The following is a 14,807-nucleotide window of genomic DNA, read 5'->3' as shown; positions in this document are numbered from 1 at the left end:
CAGTTTGCTCAATTTGTAACTTTTTTCTTAATTAGGTAGTGAACTGAATGGATTGGGCTCAGAAGTATTTGGGTATTTGGTTTGGTAGATTTTTAACCTGGTTGTGTCTCTTCCAGGATCGAACCATGGGTGTTAAACCACGACGCCCCTTTAGGATGCCTTTAAGGTGGTATAGCCTCTGAGCTCAACGCTGTGGCGGCCCTTTGTAAAGCTTGAAGTTTGTGTACTGCTGCATGAACAAGTAATGATTAACTGCATCACTAAATTACTTAAAGTCAGGTAGTCGCCCCCGCCCGCACACACCCACCAAAATCACTCGTGCAGTATCAGTGAAGTCTAACTTTCTAGCTATGCATCGTCTGTGCTGTTTGAATCGGCACTGTAGTAAACAGCACCTGTTCTCTTTTTAAATAAATACATTAATAATTAATGAGAAGAACGACAATAATAATAACAATAACAAAGTTAACTGAAAAAATATGTGAAGCTCTATCTTTTTAGTCAACACTTTTTAGAGGATATTTCCTAAATGCTCACCCAAAGCCTGACGCCCAAAAAATAAAAACATAAAGAACACTTTAATACATGGAGGAAGAGCATTACATTTTTGGATTACTTCCAGCCGTCCTGGCAGCATACGTCTGACAGACAGAGACAGGAATGGTTTACATTTGTTTGTTTAAAAAAAAAAATGAAAACGAGGACTCGCGGGGCTTAAGGAGAATGTGGCTTCTGATTGGCTAGAAGCTTAAGGGACAAAGTCCCTCTTCCAGGTGTCTCTTGAGTTGCGCGCTCACCTTGTCTTCAGTTGCACGCGGAGCAGGATATGAGAGACGACCGTGCACGGACAGGTACGCCTTTATTTACTTAGCAACTAAAGCTCTGTTGTAAATAGGGTAAGGAACAGTTAACATATTTTTCATTTATTGGATGCTATTTAAATAATTTACCGCTTGTGGCAGTTATTTTATGTTTTGTTTTGTTTGTCAAGTCTGAGACTTATACTTAACCAGTATTTAAACACTTTTCGATGAAGGGGTTTTATGGCGGTTTGGGGCTAATAATGTTAGTTACAAAAGACAGGCTTGGATTCAGTAAGTAATGTGAAGGAAGTGGGTTGAAGCCTGGGTACAGTGGAGAAAATGATGATAACCCCTATTACACAACATCCTGCACAGAATTCATCGAAGGTAAAAAGTTAGCCAGATGCTCTTTTACAGCCACAATGAAAACAACAGTAATGCTGTCATTGCACCACATTTTCCAAAGAATCTGACACAGCAGTTTATTGCCTTGACTTGTGCATCATAGTCTTGTGATAGCTAAACTCGCCCTGTTTTTGTTTTTGCCTACTGTGTTGATAGGTGTAGCTCACTTACAGAGATAACACTTTGTTAAATGTTCTTCGGGTTCATATCTATCTACAGTCTGATTTGTTGTTTGTTTGTTTGTTTTTTCAGAGTAAGGGTTATAGCAGAGTGACTGGGACCTTATAGGTAGATAAAAACGACAAATGTGAAAAAGTGTTTCAAGCCGGTCAAAAATCACAATAAACGTTAACACTGAGCTTACATTGTTCAGATTCATATCCTGACCTGGGACTTTTCCTACTGATCTGGCTATAGGGGTTTTACAATTTTATAGGGATGGGATGGCATGGCAAAGCACGAACAGTGGACAGGAGCGCTTTTGTGCCTCCACTGCCCTATTTGGCAGACCTTGCGTCTCAGGTGTTGACACTTATCCAAAAGTGAATTTCTTTTCACCAGGGCCAGACAGGACTTCCTTTATTCTCAAATTGCAGTTACGCTACAATACCCATATAAATGAAACATTGAACAAAATTTCCAAATACAAAGCTGAAACAGCTTTTTTAAAACAGGTGTCATATAGCCTTCAGGAGACTGGTTGCTTCTGCCTTCCACTCCCTCTGAAATTGATCCGGTAAAGAGAGATTAGGAGTGGCATGCAGGTTGTAATCCAAGTCACATGTAGTAAGAGGACTAGTTAGATATCTGTTAGAAGCTCACCGAGCTATGATAACCTGCCATTTGTCAATTTCAGTGCTTACAATAAAGCTGTGCCCTTGCTGTTCTTTAGCTGCATGATCAGGTATGAAGTCCACAGTTATGCAGGTCATAATTGGATATTATAAAGTTTATATACATTTTCTGTGTGCAATGTTAAGTATCAGTTTTGACTCAAATACCTACCATCACACAACCCAACCAGTGTACACACAGGATTACAGTTATACTGTTACCGTTCTAAGACCAATATCATTCAAATAACCACAGACTCATTTTCATCTCTGATTGATGAAGCTGTACGCTTCGCTTATTTTTATAGTTGACTGTTTTAAAAGGTAGTTAGCAATAGTGATCGGGATATGAACAAAGTCCTTTGGTGCTGATTGCCATTTATACATAAAACTGGCTTTCATATCTGGAGGATGTGCCACTTAGTTGATGTCACGCTGCACAGATGTTTAATTATTATTTATCAACATACCAGAGAATAAATTCCTTTACAGTTAGCAGACAATGTGAGCACATAGAAATTAAATGAAACAGGGTCAGACCCAATGGTCAATGCTGTGCTATTTGCATAAAAATGGTTTGACTTCTATATATTTCCTGATTTTATTTGTTTTGCAGGAAAAAAGGTTTTAGCTGTACCCATGATTGTCATTAGCATTGATGTATCATTCTCACAGTGTCGAATATGACCTATTGTGCTTTCTATTTAACAATTTGGTTGATTATTTATGAATTATCAAACAAAAGATATCGAAAAAAAAATCTTTACGCATTTGTCAAATGATGCCTTTATACGCTGTTAAGAAATTCCTGCAAAAGGCTAAAACTAGGTAACACAAATGCGTCTATGGGCTAAAACCCTGTAAGGGAGATACTCATGAAGGACAGTGTTTTCTGTGGTGCTATTGAAAATGATCTACAGCCATAAAGAATAAATAGCAGGGGAAAAATGTGGAGAATAATTAATGTATCCTTTTTTAAAAAAAATAAATCTTTCACTTTGCTAAGAACAGTTTCAATATTAATTTTACTCTGTATTTCAGATTGAAACAACAGGCTGTGTCACTAACTGTGGATAAGTAGGGCACTAAGATGCCCATAAATGATACCTGGCCAGGTGACACCGGAATGGAGACAACGAATGGCATGGAGAGTGCTGGCAGCTGTGACAGTGTGGTCAGTGTTAATTCTGGCTTTGTAAGTAACCAAGTTTACCCTCTTCAATCTTGAAAAAAGAATATGTACACTACTAATAGCACAAAACATATACGAAACAACTTGAAGTAGTGAGGTAAAACAATACTGGTAACAGAGCTGTAACATAAAAGCTAAAAGTCTATTTCTTTTCTTAGAGAGGATTTCTATCTCTCATTGTGGACTTCTTTTCTAAATGAAAGCCCTGCTTTAATACGTTTCAGAGTGATGATAGTCTGGAGCACTTGTCTGCTGAGGAGAGGGCCTGTCTCATGTTTTTGGAGGAGACTATTGAGTCTTTGGATACTGAGGAGGACAGCGGAGTCTCCAATGACGAGCCTGAACAACTGCCCAGCTCCAGCAACCTTGCTACTAAAGTGGCTAATCTGTCAGCCTCCATGAGCAAAAGCAACCTTGATGGTGAGTTAATCCCTGGGAACAGATGCAGAATTAGTGAGACATTATTTAGTGAAATACTCTAGGTAGGTGTGCAGAATTTTTAGTGATAAATGTGTACTTGTTCGACTTCCAGATTCACAGACATCAACCAATCACCAGAAACCAATCAACAAAAATTTTGATGCCAGGTCCATGCACAGCTACCTGGTTCCCACCCCTCTTCTTGTTGCAAGCAGTGCTCCCTGTTCTGTACTCGGTACTAAACCAGGCACTCCTGCAGTCAAAACCGCCTCCTCTAAGCCTCAGTTTACATCTAAAAACAACAAACCAGGATACAAAGACAACCAGAAAGCAGTTGTTCGCCCAACATCTTCAGAGGCTAATGTTATGCCTCCTTCCACAAAACCCACAGCGAGGACAGCTGAGGGTCCTTTACCTAGAGGACCTCTCTCCTACGACGCACTTGTACATTTGCGGAGGAGTGCCTCCACAAAGAAGACCCCTTTATGCCCAACAGTTGATCATACTATAGACTCAGAAAAACGTCATTCTGCCCCAGTGGAAGGCCCAACACTTGGAAATCTCCAAAGATCAGACAAATCCCAGTCAGAGGTTTCCAAGTGTAAGAAAGGTCCTCCAGTTGTTCCCCCAAAACCCAAAAAGATTCTTACTAATATATCTGCAAACACTCAAAATGAAGAATCTATAATATCAGATTCTTCATACAGTGTCAAGAATGCAGCTGATCCCCAGGTGGTGAGAGTGGAAGCTTTGCAGAAGCTGGGCCTCCTGAAAGGCCAAGAGGCAGAAAATGATAAAGGAACCCCACTGCCTCCACCCAAACCTAACTCCTCCTTGGGTGTAACACCTGACAAGTTTACAAGAGGTCCAGCTAATAGTAATCCATCAAGGAGCCAATCATTTTGTAACTTTCAAGTGCCAAAAGATTCCAATAACAGACCTCAGCAGACCAGTGCCAATTTGCGTCAGTACACCAAACGTGACCAGCGGCCTGTGTCATCACATCCTGCTCAATCCAATGGAAAGAGGACAGCTAATTTGGAGCAGTCTGCCACCCTGGACAACCGTAGAAGTAGTGGAAACACCTCTCAACCGCAAAGCATGAAATCAGCCAAACCAGTGACAACCACCAGGACCACCACAACAGCTCCCCCAGTACCCCAGAAAACCTCAAACTCAGTAGGCTACACCGTGATGGTGGTGCCTGGGATGGGAGGTGATCGAAAAGAGGCTCTCAAAAAGCTTGGACTGCTAAAAGACTGAAAGAGCAGATGCCTGCTGGCATAAATGCAATGCTCAGAAAGAAGCACAAGCACACGATCAGCTTAAAGAGAGTTAAAGCGTTAAGTGGAAATCTGGCACACGGCACTTTGTCAAATAAAAGCAGGAGAGGAAGCGTTTAAAGGGCCATACACTTACAATATGTTCTACACTTACAATATACAACACATAGTCATCTAAAGACAGTTGTTTTTAAATCTACAATTAAAAAATGCACTGAAAAGTAACAGAAAATGCACCTTAAATATTTTAAATCCAGAGCGTCAGTGTATGAAAATAGTATCTTAATGTATTGCAAACCTAACAAAATTCTGTTATATAAAATTTAGACCCTATTGGCACAGGTACTAAATCAAAGACACGGATCAGGGTGTGCCAGAACTGATATCTTACTCATTGTTTTATAGTTCACAAATGTGCCTGCACGTTGATTTTTCTTAGAGCAAATCCTCAAAGCACCAGATCAGTTCACGCAGTCTTTTAATATTCAGACATTTTTTAAAAGTTTTTGGGGGATCATTTTCAGTACTTATGTCCAACACAAGAACTCACGCGCCAGTCGTTCTTCAGTTTCTTTCTACTACTGTTTTTTTTTTTTTTACAGTGTACAGTAGATTAAAGAGTGTTTCAGTATTACACAGCCTTCATTGTGTAACACTGAAAATATGAAACGAAAAACAACCATGTAATAATTTCTGTCTATTCCACCATTTCTATGAATGTCACCGAAAATAAAGTTTTTATCTAATATACTGCATTTTAAGACTTTTTTTTTTTTCCTTATTGGAAGTTGGGCCGTGATAGCAGCACTCCAGACTACATTGTAGATCGAGGTCACAGAGTGCTGGGGCAGGTTGCGTGCAAACATCACCAATGAGCTTCAAACCTCCGTCATGAGTTTCCTTGGCCAAATACCTCCAGTATGTGTCTGGAGGTGGCCCCGTACTTTTGTCCATATAGTGTATATAATTTCTCCAGTGAGCTCTGCAATAGCAATAATGCAGAATACATAACGGTATACTTTGTTGACAAATGTAAAATTCACAATGAACTGCTGCTTTTTTCACAATAATTACCATTGAAATAAATGTTAAAATCTATTGAAAAAGCACAGAACAGCTGTATAATACAATCCTTTTTTAATTCAAAAGTTCAGATTTACATTAAATTATGTGCAGCTGTTGCAGCCAGAACACTGCCTAAAAAATTAAGGTCCAACAAATGAGGTAATAAACATAAGACTGCTGATTGGCATAACCTGTACTTTCACTTTTTGTTATATTTTGATAGAAACATTAATAAAGACCAATAGAAATGATGAGTACATTAAACTGTTAATATTAAATAATCAAATCAACAACTACAAATGCATTAACCTAACCTAACTAATACTAAACTTAATAGCACCAAAAACAAAAAAGTACTTAATAAACAGTCAAATAAAATTCATAACACTTGATACTTGCGGTGGTGTCTGACAATGTTTCTTTTTATCCAGACTTGATAGTAGAGGGCTTTCAACATGGAAACCAGTCTCTGATGTTCTGGCGTTCTTTCCTTGCACCCTGAAAGCAAATACAAAGCACAATAAAGCAAACTGGCCATTTAAAAAAAATAAACGTGTACATTCAATCAAGCAAATTTTCATTCAATCAAGTCTCACATTTAATACAGCTGACACTATTCATTGCATAATGATTATACAATGACCATGATGCTTTGCAATGTGAACATAAATATACCTCATTAGGTCGGTACTGGATGCAGTGAGGTAAACATCCACTCCAACTACAGCATGAGTACTGACCGCCTGTCAGCTCTCTGGGATGGGAGAGGAGCCCACAGAAGCTCCACTGCTTGGAGAGAAGATTAGAGACGAAGTAGAAGTAGAAGAATGATAGATGCTTCATGTCAGACACTCCAAAAGTCTCCAATAACACCAGAAAAAGTCACTAATTGTAGCGACAAAGTCACTAATTCATGCTGCTCTTTCCCACACAACTCTGCCTTTCAACTGCTGGCGGACACCATATGCCAAGAAAGGGCCTGTCTGCTGTCAGAAAAACCAGACCTGCTCAGTTTTCTGAAGAAAAAGTGCTAGGACTCATGTGTACCACAATGCACATAAATTTCTACTCTTTTTTTAACCTCTTATTTATTGCTCAGATTAATAAATTTGTTCATAACAGTGTCAAAAAACAAAAATGATAATTACAAAAATTACAAAAAATTGACCTTGTCCGTGAATAATATACATTCAACAAAATTAAACATTGACCTATTTCAAGTTTACTGAACCTAAAATGTAAGAATTGTTGTCAATGCTTCAAGATCCATTAATTTCTCCAAATATTCAGTATGTTAGTTGTGTTTTAAACTTTAAGGGAAAAATGTCCACAAATTTAAACATCTGAAACCACGTATGTAATTGATGCAAATCAGAATAAAATTAAAAGACTGTTCTTATAAAAACACAGAACTGACTTCAGAAACGAGCAGGAGAAAAACCTTTAAAACCAGTGGCTAACTGCTACATTAGAATAAAGATGTCACACAGCCAGTGATGTGAGAGCTGAGACTTAACAACATTGCACAAGTCCATTTTTAACATGTCTCTCGCCACTCGTGGTCTGAAAGATCTGCAATAAGAGTGAGCACTCTTGGGTTCACAGACAGTTGCTTCTTGTTCTTCTTTGTTTCCACCTTTGTGCCCTTTTCTGGATTGAAGTTGAAACAGCATCTGTTTAAGCACAAATTCAACTATCAATCTCTTCATAAACAATGTGCTACTCATAAGTATGTTTTTTTGTGTGTTTGTGTTTTTTTACCTCTGAAGAAACTCGAGTGTTGAGCAAAGGTCCACAGGATAGTGAATATTGAGGCAGTAGTAACTTCCAAACATCAAGCAGATGGCAGAAATGAAGGTGGGAATGTTGTCATTTACAACTTTACGGTCTACAGCAAGCATGAATCGGGTTGAAGAATAGCAAGAAGATCCTGCAAAGAACATAAATGAAAGAAATACTTAACTCTTCATCAGTCATTATTTTACAAAAAAAAATGATAAACATTTTTTTCTCAATTAAAGTAGTCTAAAACTGTAAATCACTAAAACAAATCCAAATAGCTTTACTTAAAAGTAAAGAATAAGAAGTCAGATAACTGAATATCAACTTACCGCACACAATGATACATGGAGTTACTGGCAGGCTTTCCATTTGAATCTCGTGTCCCAGACATGTTTGTTCAACATGATGGAATAGATTCTCCTCTCTCTCATCAAAATAGGACAGGAGAAGAAGGACCATGTCCTTAACATCCTCTGAGCAGCCTTGCAACTGTCCTCTAAGTATTTGTAGTTTTGTGACAGCCTGCAAAACCCTTTTGCTCTTATCAGCACAAGTGTTTCGCATGAAGTCGAGCAGTCGTTTTCCCTTTTTCTCCAGACTGTTAAGGAAAGTCTCCTTCAGTGAAACCCCAGTGAGCTCGTAGAAATGGACTGCCATTCCAACCTCCTGGAACAAGAAAGGCCATTCCTCCAACAGGGTTTGCAGTTCTTCTCCATTGTTTATATCCTTGCGTTGAGAGTAATAAGTACACTTCATGAGATTTTCCACCTCAGCTAGGCTGACATTGGTCTCACGATGAAGCCTCTTCATTTTTTATTTTTTCTCCTGACTTTCTGTTGTCTCAGTCACTGGCATGAATTTCATGTCCCACTTGATGCAACCATATGTGTCCTGAACAGCAGCCTTTTTTTCAGCTGGGACTTCATCTGTTAAAGAATCATCTGAACACTCCTTGCGCTTCTTTATCCTGGGTGTTGAAGACCGCTTAACATTTTCTATTCTTGCTTGTAACTGCTTAACCAGTGAGTGATACCCTGATCCCACCACATCGCCTTCTATGACATCTTGCAGTGACTGTGGATACTTGGCAATCAGTTTTTTGGCTACTTCAGTTGAAGCTTGCTTACTCGGAGATGCGCTTACTTTCATCATTTCAGAAGCAACAATACGGATCATTTCTCTTCTCAACTTTGGCGCTGGCCTCTTCCCTCTCTCCAAACACTGCAGCAAAGCTTCTGGAAACTTATCCCATGGAATCTGGAAGCTGTCAACCCAGTCTAAAACAGCAAGGACTCGGCCAGGTGAAGGTGAAAGAGAGACTGAGGAGCTTGTTGGTGAGGTAGAAGAGGATAATGATGACTGGATGTGAATTTCAGTACTTTGTGCTGTGAAACAAACAAACAAACAAAAATAAATAAATGGGCAAAATGTATGATTGAAAGATACACAATAAAGGTAATTGAAATCTACTTACAGTTTTTTTTCCACGCAGCCACCAGTTTTCTTGCTTGAATCAGTCTAAGAACGGACATCAAATCACTCTCCTGGACGAAGTCAAAATCTTCAGTGGTTTCTACACCCAATGACTGCAGTGTCTCCACAACAATACCAAGAACTGAAGGTGCAAGGTCGGGCAAAACCTTTGTAATGGCATTACTTATGCTGCTTTGGTCCATATCACCCATTTCTGTATATGAGAAAGTAAAAAAAGCAATGAAAATATCAAAATATCAGGCTATGGAAGCAATCAGTCTGACACAACACTATGTTTCAACGGTATTACTTGGCATCCATCCTTCATGTATGATGTCAATGGATAGAAATCAGCTAAGGCGTTGATGTTCAGACACAACATCTTTTCAGTGTCTTTCCTAACAGAGTACAGATGATACTTAGGAAGGAACTCTGTTATGTGGACTGATACTAGGAAATGAGCAGTGTCATCTTTTATTAAAATGAGCACTACCTCACCAAACTCCAGTGAGTCAGTGTTGCCTGTGACAAGGAAATGTCCTTTCTTGTATGTTTTTCCCTTATACACCATTTCAACTGTGACCTTTGTGTTCTTCTCTTTAAATCCAAATGGTCTGACAGCATCTTGAATGGCTTTACTATATAGTGCTGGGTAAAACGGAGTGCCACCTTTAACTTGCAAGGCAGTCTGGCACATTGATCCTACTGAAAGATACGCTTGCAATAACTGATGCCGTTCAGAAAGTGTAAGGCAGAGGTTTTTGAAGTTCTTCAAATTTCGGGCACATCTTTTGAAATAGCCGTGCTTGCTTTCAAATCGCATTGTCCATAGTCTAATTAATGGCCCAAATTTCAGAATCAGTGCTGGGTAATGCCGCAAGTAGTGATGCTTTGGTTTCAAGTTACTTTCTGGTAATAGAACTTTCCTTGACTCCAAATATTCTTGAATAAGAATATCAAGATATGCAACCTGAGATACAGAAATTTTCTGAGCACAAACCAAGTCCACAATATCTTTCAGTTGAAGGAGCAACTGCCACACATCATCTGTTTCATCTTCCACTCTGTCACCAATTAGGAGAGGCAACAGCCTTAAAAAGTTCCAGTTTTGTATTGCCTGTCCTGAGAGTTTAGCTGTTTGAGGACTAACCTCACATGGCTTTGAAGAGGCATCAGTGTCTGAGTATTTAAACTGTTTAATGCGCCGATTCAGAACAGAGTAAGTGAACCATAGTTTTTTCTTCACGAAATATTTAAGAAACAGCGCAACATCATATGACAAAATGCCCTCAAAAATGTCATGTCCTAAACAAGGTGGCAAACCTGGCTGACAGATGTGAAAATATTTTAAACAGTTGAAAACTGACTCGAACTTTACTCCTTGCACATCTGGCATACCTTCAGTCTTGAGGCGTTCAACAGCAGAGTTGTATGTTTCCTTGGTGCGTTCTGCACCACACTGATTTGGGTCGCCACTCTGAAAATCAGATTGTGTCATTAGACAGTACCTACAGAAATGATGTGTACGACTAAAGTTTTCACAGAAGCCACCAATGCAATCTGAGCCCAAATTATCTCCAGCAATGCAAAACAAGGTTCCTTTGACTACAGTTTTATCTGATGTCACTATGCCATTTTCCTCAAGTTCCTTCAAATCTGTTAGTAATTCAGAGAACACATTTGCATGTCCAAACTCTCTGAAGTCTTTCTCTCGACATAATAACACAAGAAACATGTGGTCTGTGTCAGACCGAACATGAAGTGGCAAATTAGCAACAGACACATAAACAGCTAATACTTTATGTTTTGTCTTTGCAGAGCCTAAAGGATTAACAACTTCAAAGGCGTCTTGATATAGCAGTAGTTTGAGACATGATGGATTTGTGTCAAAAAAATTATTGCTTTTGAATATCCTACCATCACTAATGTCACACAGTACATCTGATGAAGAGCCAGCTGACTGCTCACCTGTTACACATTTCTGCCACAAATCAGAGTTTAACAAACATTTCAAAGTCTCTCTTAGAGGTACATAGTATGCAAACTGATCAGTTCTATTCTGGCTTTGTCCTAAAAAAATTTTCTTGGGCTCCACATAGTTAAACATTTCTTTGAAGGACTGTACTCTGGAGTATGTTGTCCTCATTGGCCCTTTATGACATGCGGAAAACAGATCGGATCCCTTGACCGCCTCACAGAGCTTGGCAATACCCTCGTCAGACAATGTTGTGTTAGTTTTTAGGAGTGTAGTGAGGTTATCCAATGTATATGACTGACCCAATTCATGTATGTTTTGTATTTCCTCTACAATGGTCTGGATGGTAGAAGCAGGTAGCAGAAACTGTCCTTGCAATTTCAAGTAGAATAAACTTATATTTCTGAGGAAAAGATCTCTAAAATCTTCAGATAATTCAGAATCAACCTCTATTGGGACCGTCTCTGTGCCTGCTTCAGAGATGTCAGGTCCACAATTAAGTAATTCTGCTTCAACAGTGGGACATGACTGAGGTGCACAATCCTTGTACCAATCACTGATGCCTCCATCTGCAAAGTTTTTATGTTTCCGTGACATGTGGGCGGTAAATGAAGATTTGACTGTGAAAACACTTGTGCACCCTCTTAGTGGACAAGTAACCTCACGTCCTTCCTCAAAATGGTCCTTCAAGTGAGCTATTAGAACTTTCGAGTCTGTAAACTGACGTTCACACAATGCCACTGCGCATTTAAAAGTGCTAAGCGTAATCTTGTCGGTAACAGGAGTGGGAGAAATGTGCTTTCGATAAAAATGCGCCTTGAAAGCCCCATACTTGCAAAATGTCTGCCTGCTCCAAAACACTTAAATGTGCATCGCGGCTCATTCCGATGAAGTTTGCAATGAAGCACATAACCCTTCAGTGTCCTCACGGACTTGCCACAAAAATCACAACGTGGCATTGTCTTTAGCTGTTTCTCGTCAATTAAACACACGTACAAACTCCAAAGCACATACAAATTCCGAAGAACGTACAGACTCTAAAACACGTACAAATTCCAAACCACGTACAAACTGCAAAGCACGTACAAACTCAAAAACACATACAAACTCAAAAACACGTACAAACTCCAAAAAGCACGTACAAACTTCAAAACATCTACAAACACCAAAGCATGTACAGACTCCAAAATACGTACAAACTGCAAAGTACGTGCTTTGGAATTTGTACGTGTTTTGGAGTTTGTACGTGCTTTGGAATTTGTATGTGTTTTGGAGTTTGTACGTGCTTTGCAGTTTGTACGTGCTTCAGAATTTGTACGTGCTTCGGAATTTATACGTGCTTCAGAGTTTGTACGTGTTTTTGAGTTTGTACGTGCTTTGCAATTTGTACGTACTTCAGAATTTGTACGTGCTTTGGAATTTGTACGTGTTTTGGAGTTTGTACGTGCTTTGGAATTTGTACGTGTTTTGGAGTTTGTACGTGCTTTGCAGTTTGTACATGCTTCAGAATTTGTACGTGCTTCGGAATTTATACGTGCTTCAGAGTTTGTACGTGTTTTTGAGTTTGTACGTGCTTTGCAATTTGTACGTGCTTCGGAATTTGTACGTGCTTTGGAATTTGTACGTGTTTTGGAGTTTGTACGTGCTTTGCAGTTTGTACGTGCTTCAGAATTTGTACGTGCTTCGGAATTTATACGTGCTTCAGAGTTTGTACGTGTTTTTGAGTTTGTACGTGTTTTTGAGTTTGTACATTCTTTGCAATTTGTACGTGCTTCAGAATTTGTACGTGCTTCGGAATTTGTACGTGTTTTGGAGTTTGTACGTGCTTTGGAATTTGTACGTGTTTTGGAGTTTGTACGTGCTTCAGAATTTGTACGTGCTTCAGAATTTGTACGTGCTTCGGAATATGTACGTGCTTTGGAATTTGTACGTGTTTTGGAGTTTGTACGTGCTTTGCAGTTTGTACGTGCTTTGCGGTTTGTATGTGCTTCAGAATTTGTACGTGCTTCGGAATTTATACGTGCTTCGGGATTTATACATGCTTAGGAGTTTGTACGTGCTTTGGAGTTTGTACGTGCTTTGGAGTTTGTACGTGTTTTGGAGTTTGCATGTGCTTTGTCTCTAGGGGCCACTGTAGCAGATGTCCTTTTGCCATTAATTATGCCAGAATTTTAGTTTTCATTGTGAATACTTGTGTTTTATACTAGGAGAGACTGTAGAACTAAAAAGTATATACATATTTTTTATTTGCAGTAACTGACCATATTTACTACTAAGATACACTGTTTTATTAAGCAGCTTGAGCTTCTTAATTTAATTTTTTTTTTTTTTTTACCGTAGTTTTCACAATAATTCTAACAATGTTTTGACTTTTTGGTACAGTTAAAAGTACGGTATGTTTTTGGTGATTAATATACAGTTGTAGATTGTAAATTCAAATGATTATAGCAGAAAAGACTGTTATTCATACAGAATTATTACGTAAATTATAGGGTGATTAATTGTAAATAATGTTACAAATTTTTCTTGTTGTTTTCAAAGACAATGGGCCATATTACTGTACATTAATGTACTTTAAACATTTTAGCAGTGCGAAAATTAAAGCAATTTACCATTTTTCAATTTACAGTGATTCAACATAAATATTACAATTATCTACTTTTTTGGATTTAATGGTCATTTACCGTTGCCATTTCGCAGTTATTTACTGTAATTTTTATGTACATTTCTTACAGTCTATACAACACTTATTTTTTGATGAGTCATCAAAACTGTCATTGTAGAAATGTCACGGGGTGCCGAGGCAGGCCGTGTGAAGATTAGTAATGGACCCAAGATGCAGACTGCTTAAGTGGAGGGTGAGCTTTAATAACAACCGGTGAAATACAACACAACAGAAAGGGGGCGAGGAAAATAACAGAAAATACACTAAACTGGGAAAACTAAAACTAACACCAAAACCAGAACGAGGGTACCTTGCAGGGAGAATAACCAGGAGCATGGAGGAACAGACACAGAATAATGAAGGGGATGAACACAGACGAAACAGCAACGAGGACGAGGTAACACACACTATAAATACACACGCCAGGAATCAGGGGAAGGGAAACAGGAGGGGAACACACCTGGAAGACATCACAACTGACGAGGCAGGGGAAAACGTAAACAGAACCCACTGACATAAGACACAGACCTTCACAATAAAACAGGAACTACACGTACAAGGACACACACGGGCCGAACAGTGTAAACACTAAACAGAGGAAGAACAGAACCAAAATCACACTAAATAGAAAAACACAAAACGCTGGGTCAAACGGACCCAGGATCATGACAAGAAAACTGCAAATATGTGGGTCACAGTCCGTTTAAATCGCCTCATTATGGATGTGAGATTTGCTTTTTTTGCGCTTCACTTTACCGTTGGACACTGGGACATCCAGCGACTCCAGACGGAAGGGGCGAGGCAGGATGGCGTCTGAGCTCACAGGCAGATTCATGTTAGAGCCGCTCACAGAGAGGTGGGCCTGCCACGTTAACTAGCGGGGAAAAAAAGCTTTCACTTTTTTTTTTTTT

At 39.1% G+C, this 14,807-nt stretch overlaps 2 protein-coding genes across 4 annotated transcripts; one reads left to right on the top strand and one right to left on the bottom strand.

The window, feature by feature from the left end:
• The first annotated feature begins 694 nt into the window (after positions 1-694).
• LOC109202235 (specifically androgen-regulated gene protein) lies at positions 695-5,691 on the top strand. Of its 3 annotated transcripts, none has more exons than XM_019359084.2 (4): positions 695-851; positions 3,083-3,215; positions 3,458-3,653; positions 3,766-5,691. In XM_019359084.2, the coding sequence occupies exons 2-4, from the start codon at positions 3,132-3,134 to the stop codon at positions 4,914-4,916; spliced, it is 1,431 nt and encodes a 476-aa protein (XP_019214629.1). In that variant the 5' UTR covers positions 695-851; positions 3,083-3,131; the 3' UTR covers positions 4,917-5,691. The 3 variants fall into 3 exon arrangements, with proteins under 3 accessions (XP_019214629.1, XP_019214628.1, XP_025763392.1); XM_019359083.2 differs by having other exon boundaries at positions 3,083-3,236; XM_025907607.1 differs by lacking the exon at positions 695-851 and adding an exon at positions 895-1,190 and having other exon boundaries at positions 3,083-3,236.
• A 1,378-nt stretch (positions 5,692-7,069) lies between these two features.
• LOC102076972 (uncharacterized) lies at positions 7,070-12,298 on the bottom strand. Its single transcript, XM_019359082.2, has 5 exons — positions 10,655-12,298; positions 9,258-9,470; positions 8,113-9,168; positions 7,763-7,931; positions 7,070-7,674 (listed from the first exon to the last, which is right to left on the bottom strand). Exons 3-5 carry the CDS (start codon positions 8,591-8,593, stop codon positions 7,539-7,541), a joined length of 786 nt encoding a protein of 261 aa, XP_019214627.1. The 5' UTR covers positions 8,594-9,168; positions 9,258-9,470; positions 10,655-12,298; the 3' UTR covers positions 7,070-7,538.
• Between the last annotated feature and the right edge of the window lie 2,509 nt (positions 12,299-14,807).

This window comes from Oreochromis niloticus, linkage group LG5, assembly GCF_001858045.2.
Source record: "Oreochromis niloticus isolate F11D_XX linkage group LG5, O_niloticus_UMD_NMBU, whole genome shotgun sequence".
NCBI lineage: Eukaryota > Metazoa > Chordata > Actinopteri > Cichliformes > Cichlidae > Oreochromis > Oreochromis niloticus.
Note: the sequence above shows the minus strand (reverse complement) of the source record. Positions and strands in the feature narration are given on the sequence as shown.

Bases quoted from the DNA above. Each gene is read 5' to 3' on its own strand.
- LOC109202235 (XM_019359083.2), top strand. From the start codon at position 3,132: ATGCCCATAAATGATACCTGGCCAGGTGACACCGGAATGGAGACAACG. The intron at 3,237-3,457 runs GTAAGTAACCAA...AATACGTTTCAG, and splicing joins TCAGTGTTAATTCTGGCTTT to AGTGATGATAGTCTGGAGCA. The intron at 3,654-3,765 runs GTGAGTTAATCC...TTCGACTTCCAG, and splicing joins GAGCAAAAGCAACCTTGATG to ATTCACAGACATCAACCAAT.
- LOC102076972 (XM_019359082.2), bottom strand. From the start codon at position 8,593: ATGAAGAGGCTTCATCGTGAGACCAATGTCAGCCTAGCTGAGGTGGAA. The intron at 7,932-8,112 runs GTAAGTTGATAT...TGTTCTTTGCAG, and splicing joins TCCATGTATCATTGTGTGCG to GATCTTCTTGCTATTCTTCA. The intron at 7,675-7,762 runs GTAAAAAAACAC...GTGCTTAAACAG, and splicing joins ACACTCGAGTTTCTTCAGAG to ATGCTGTTTCAACTTCAATC.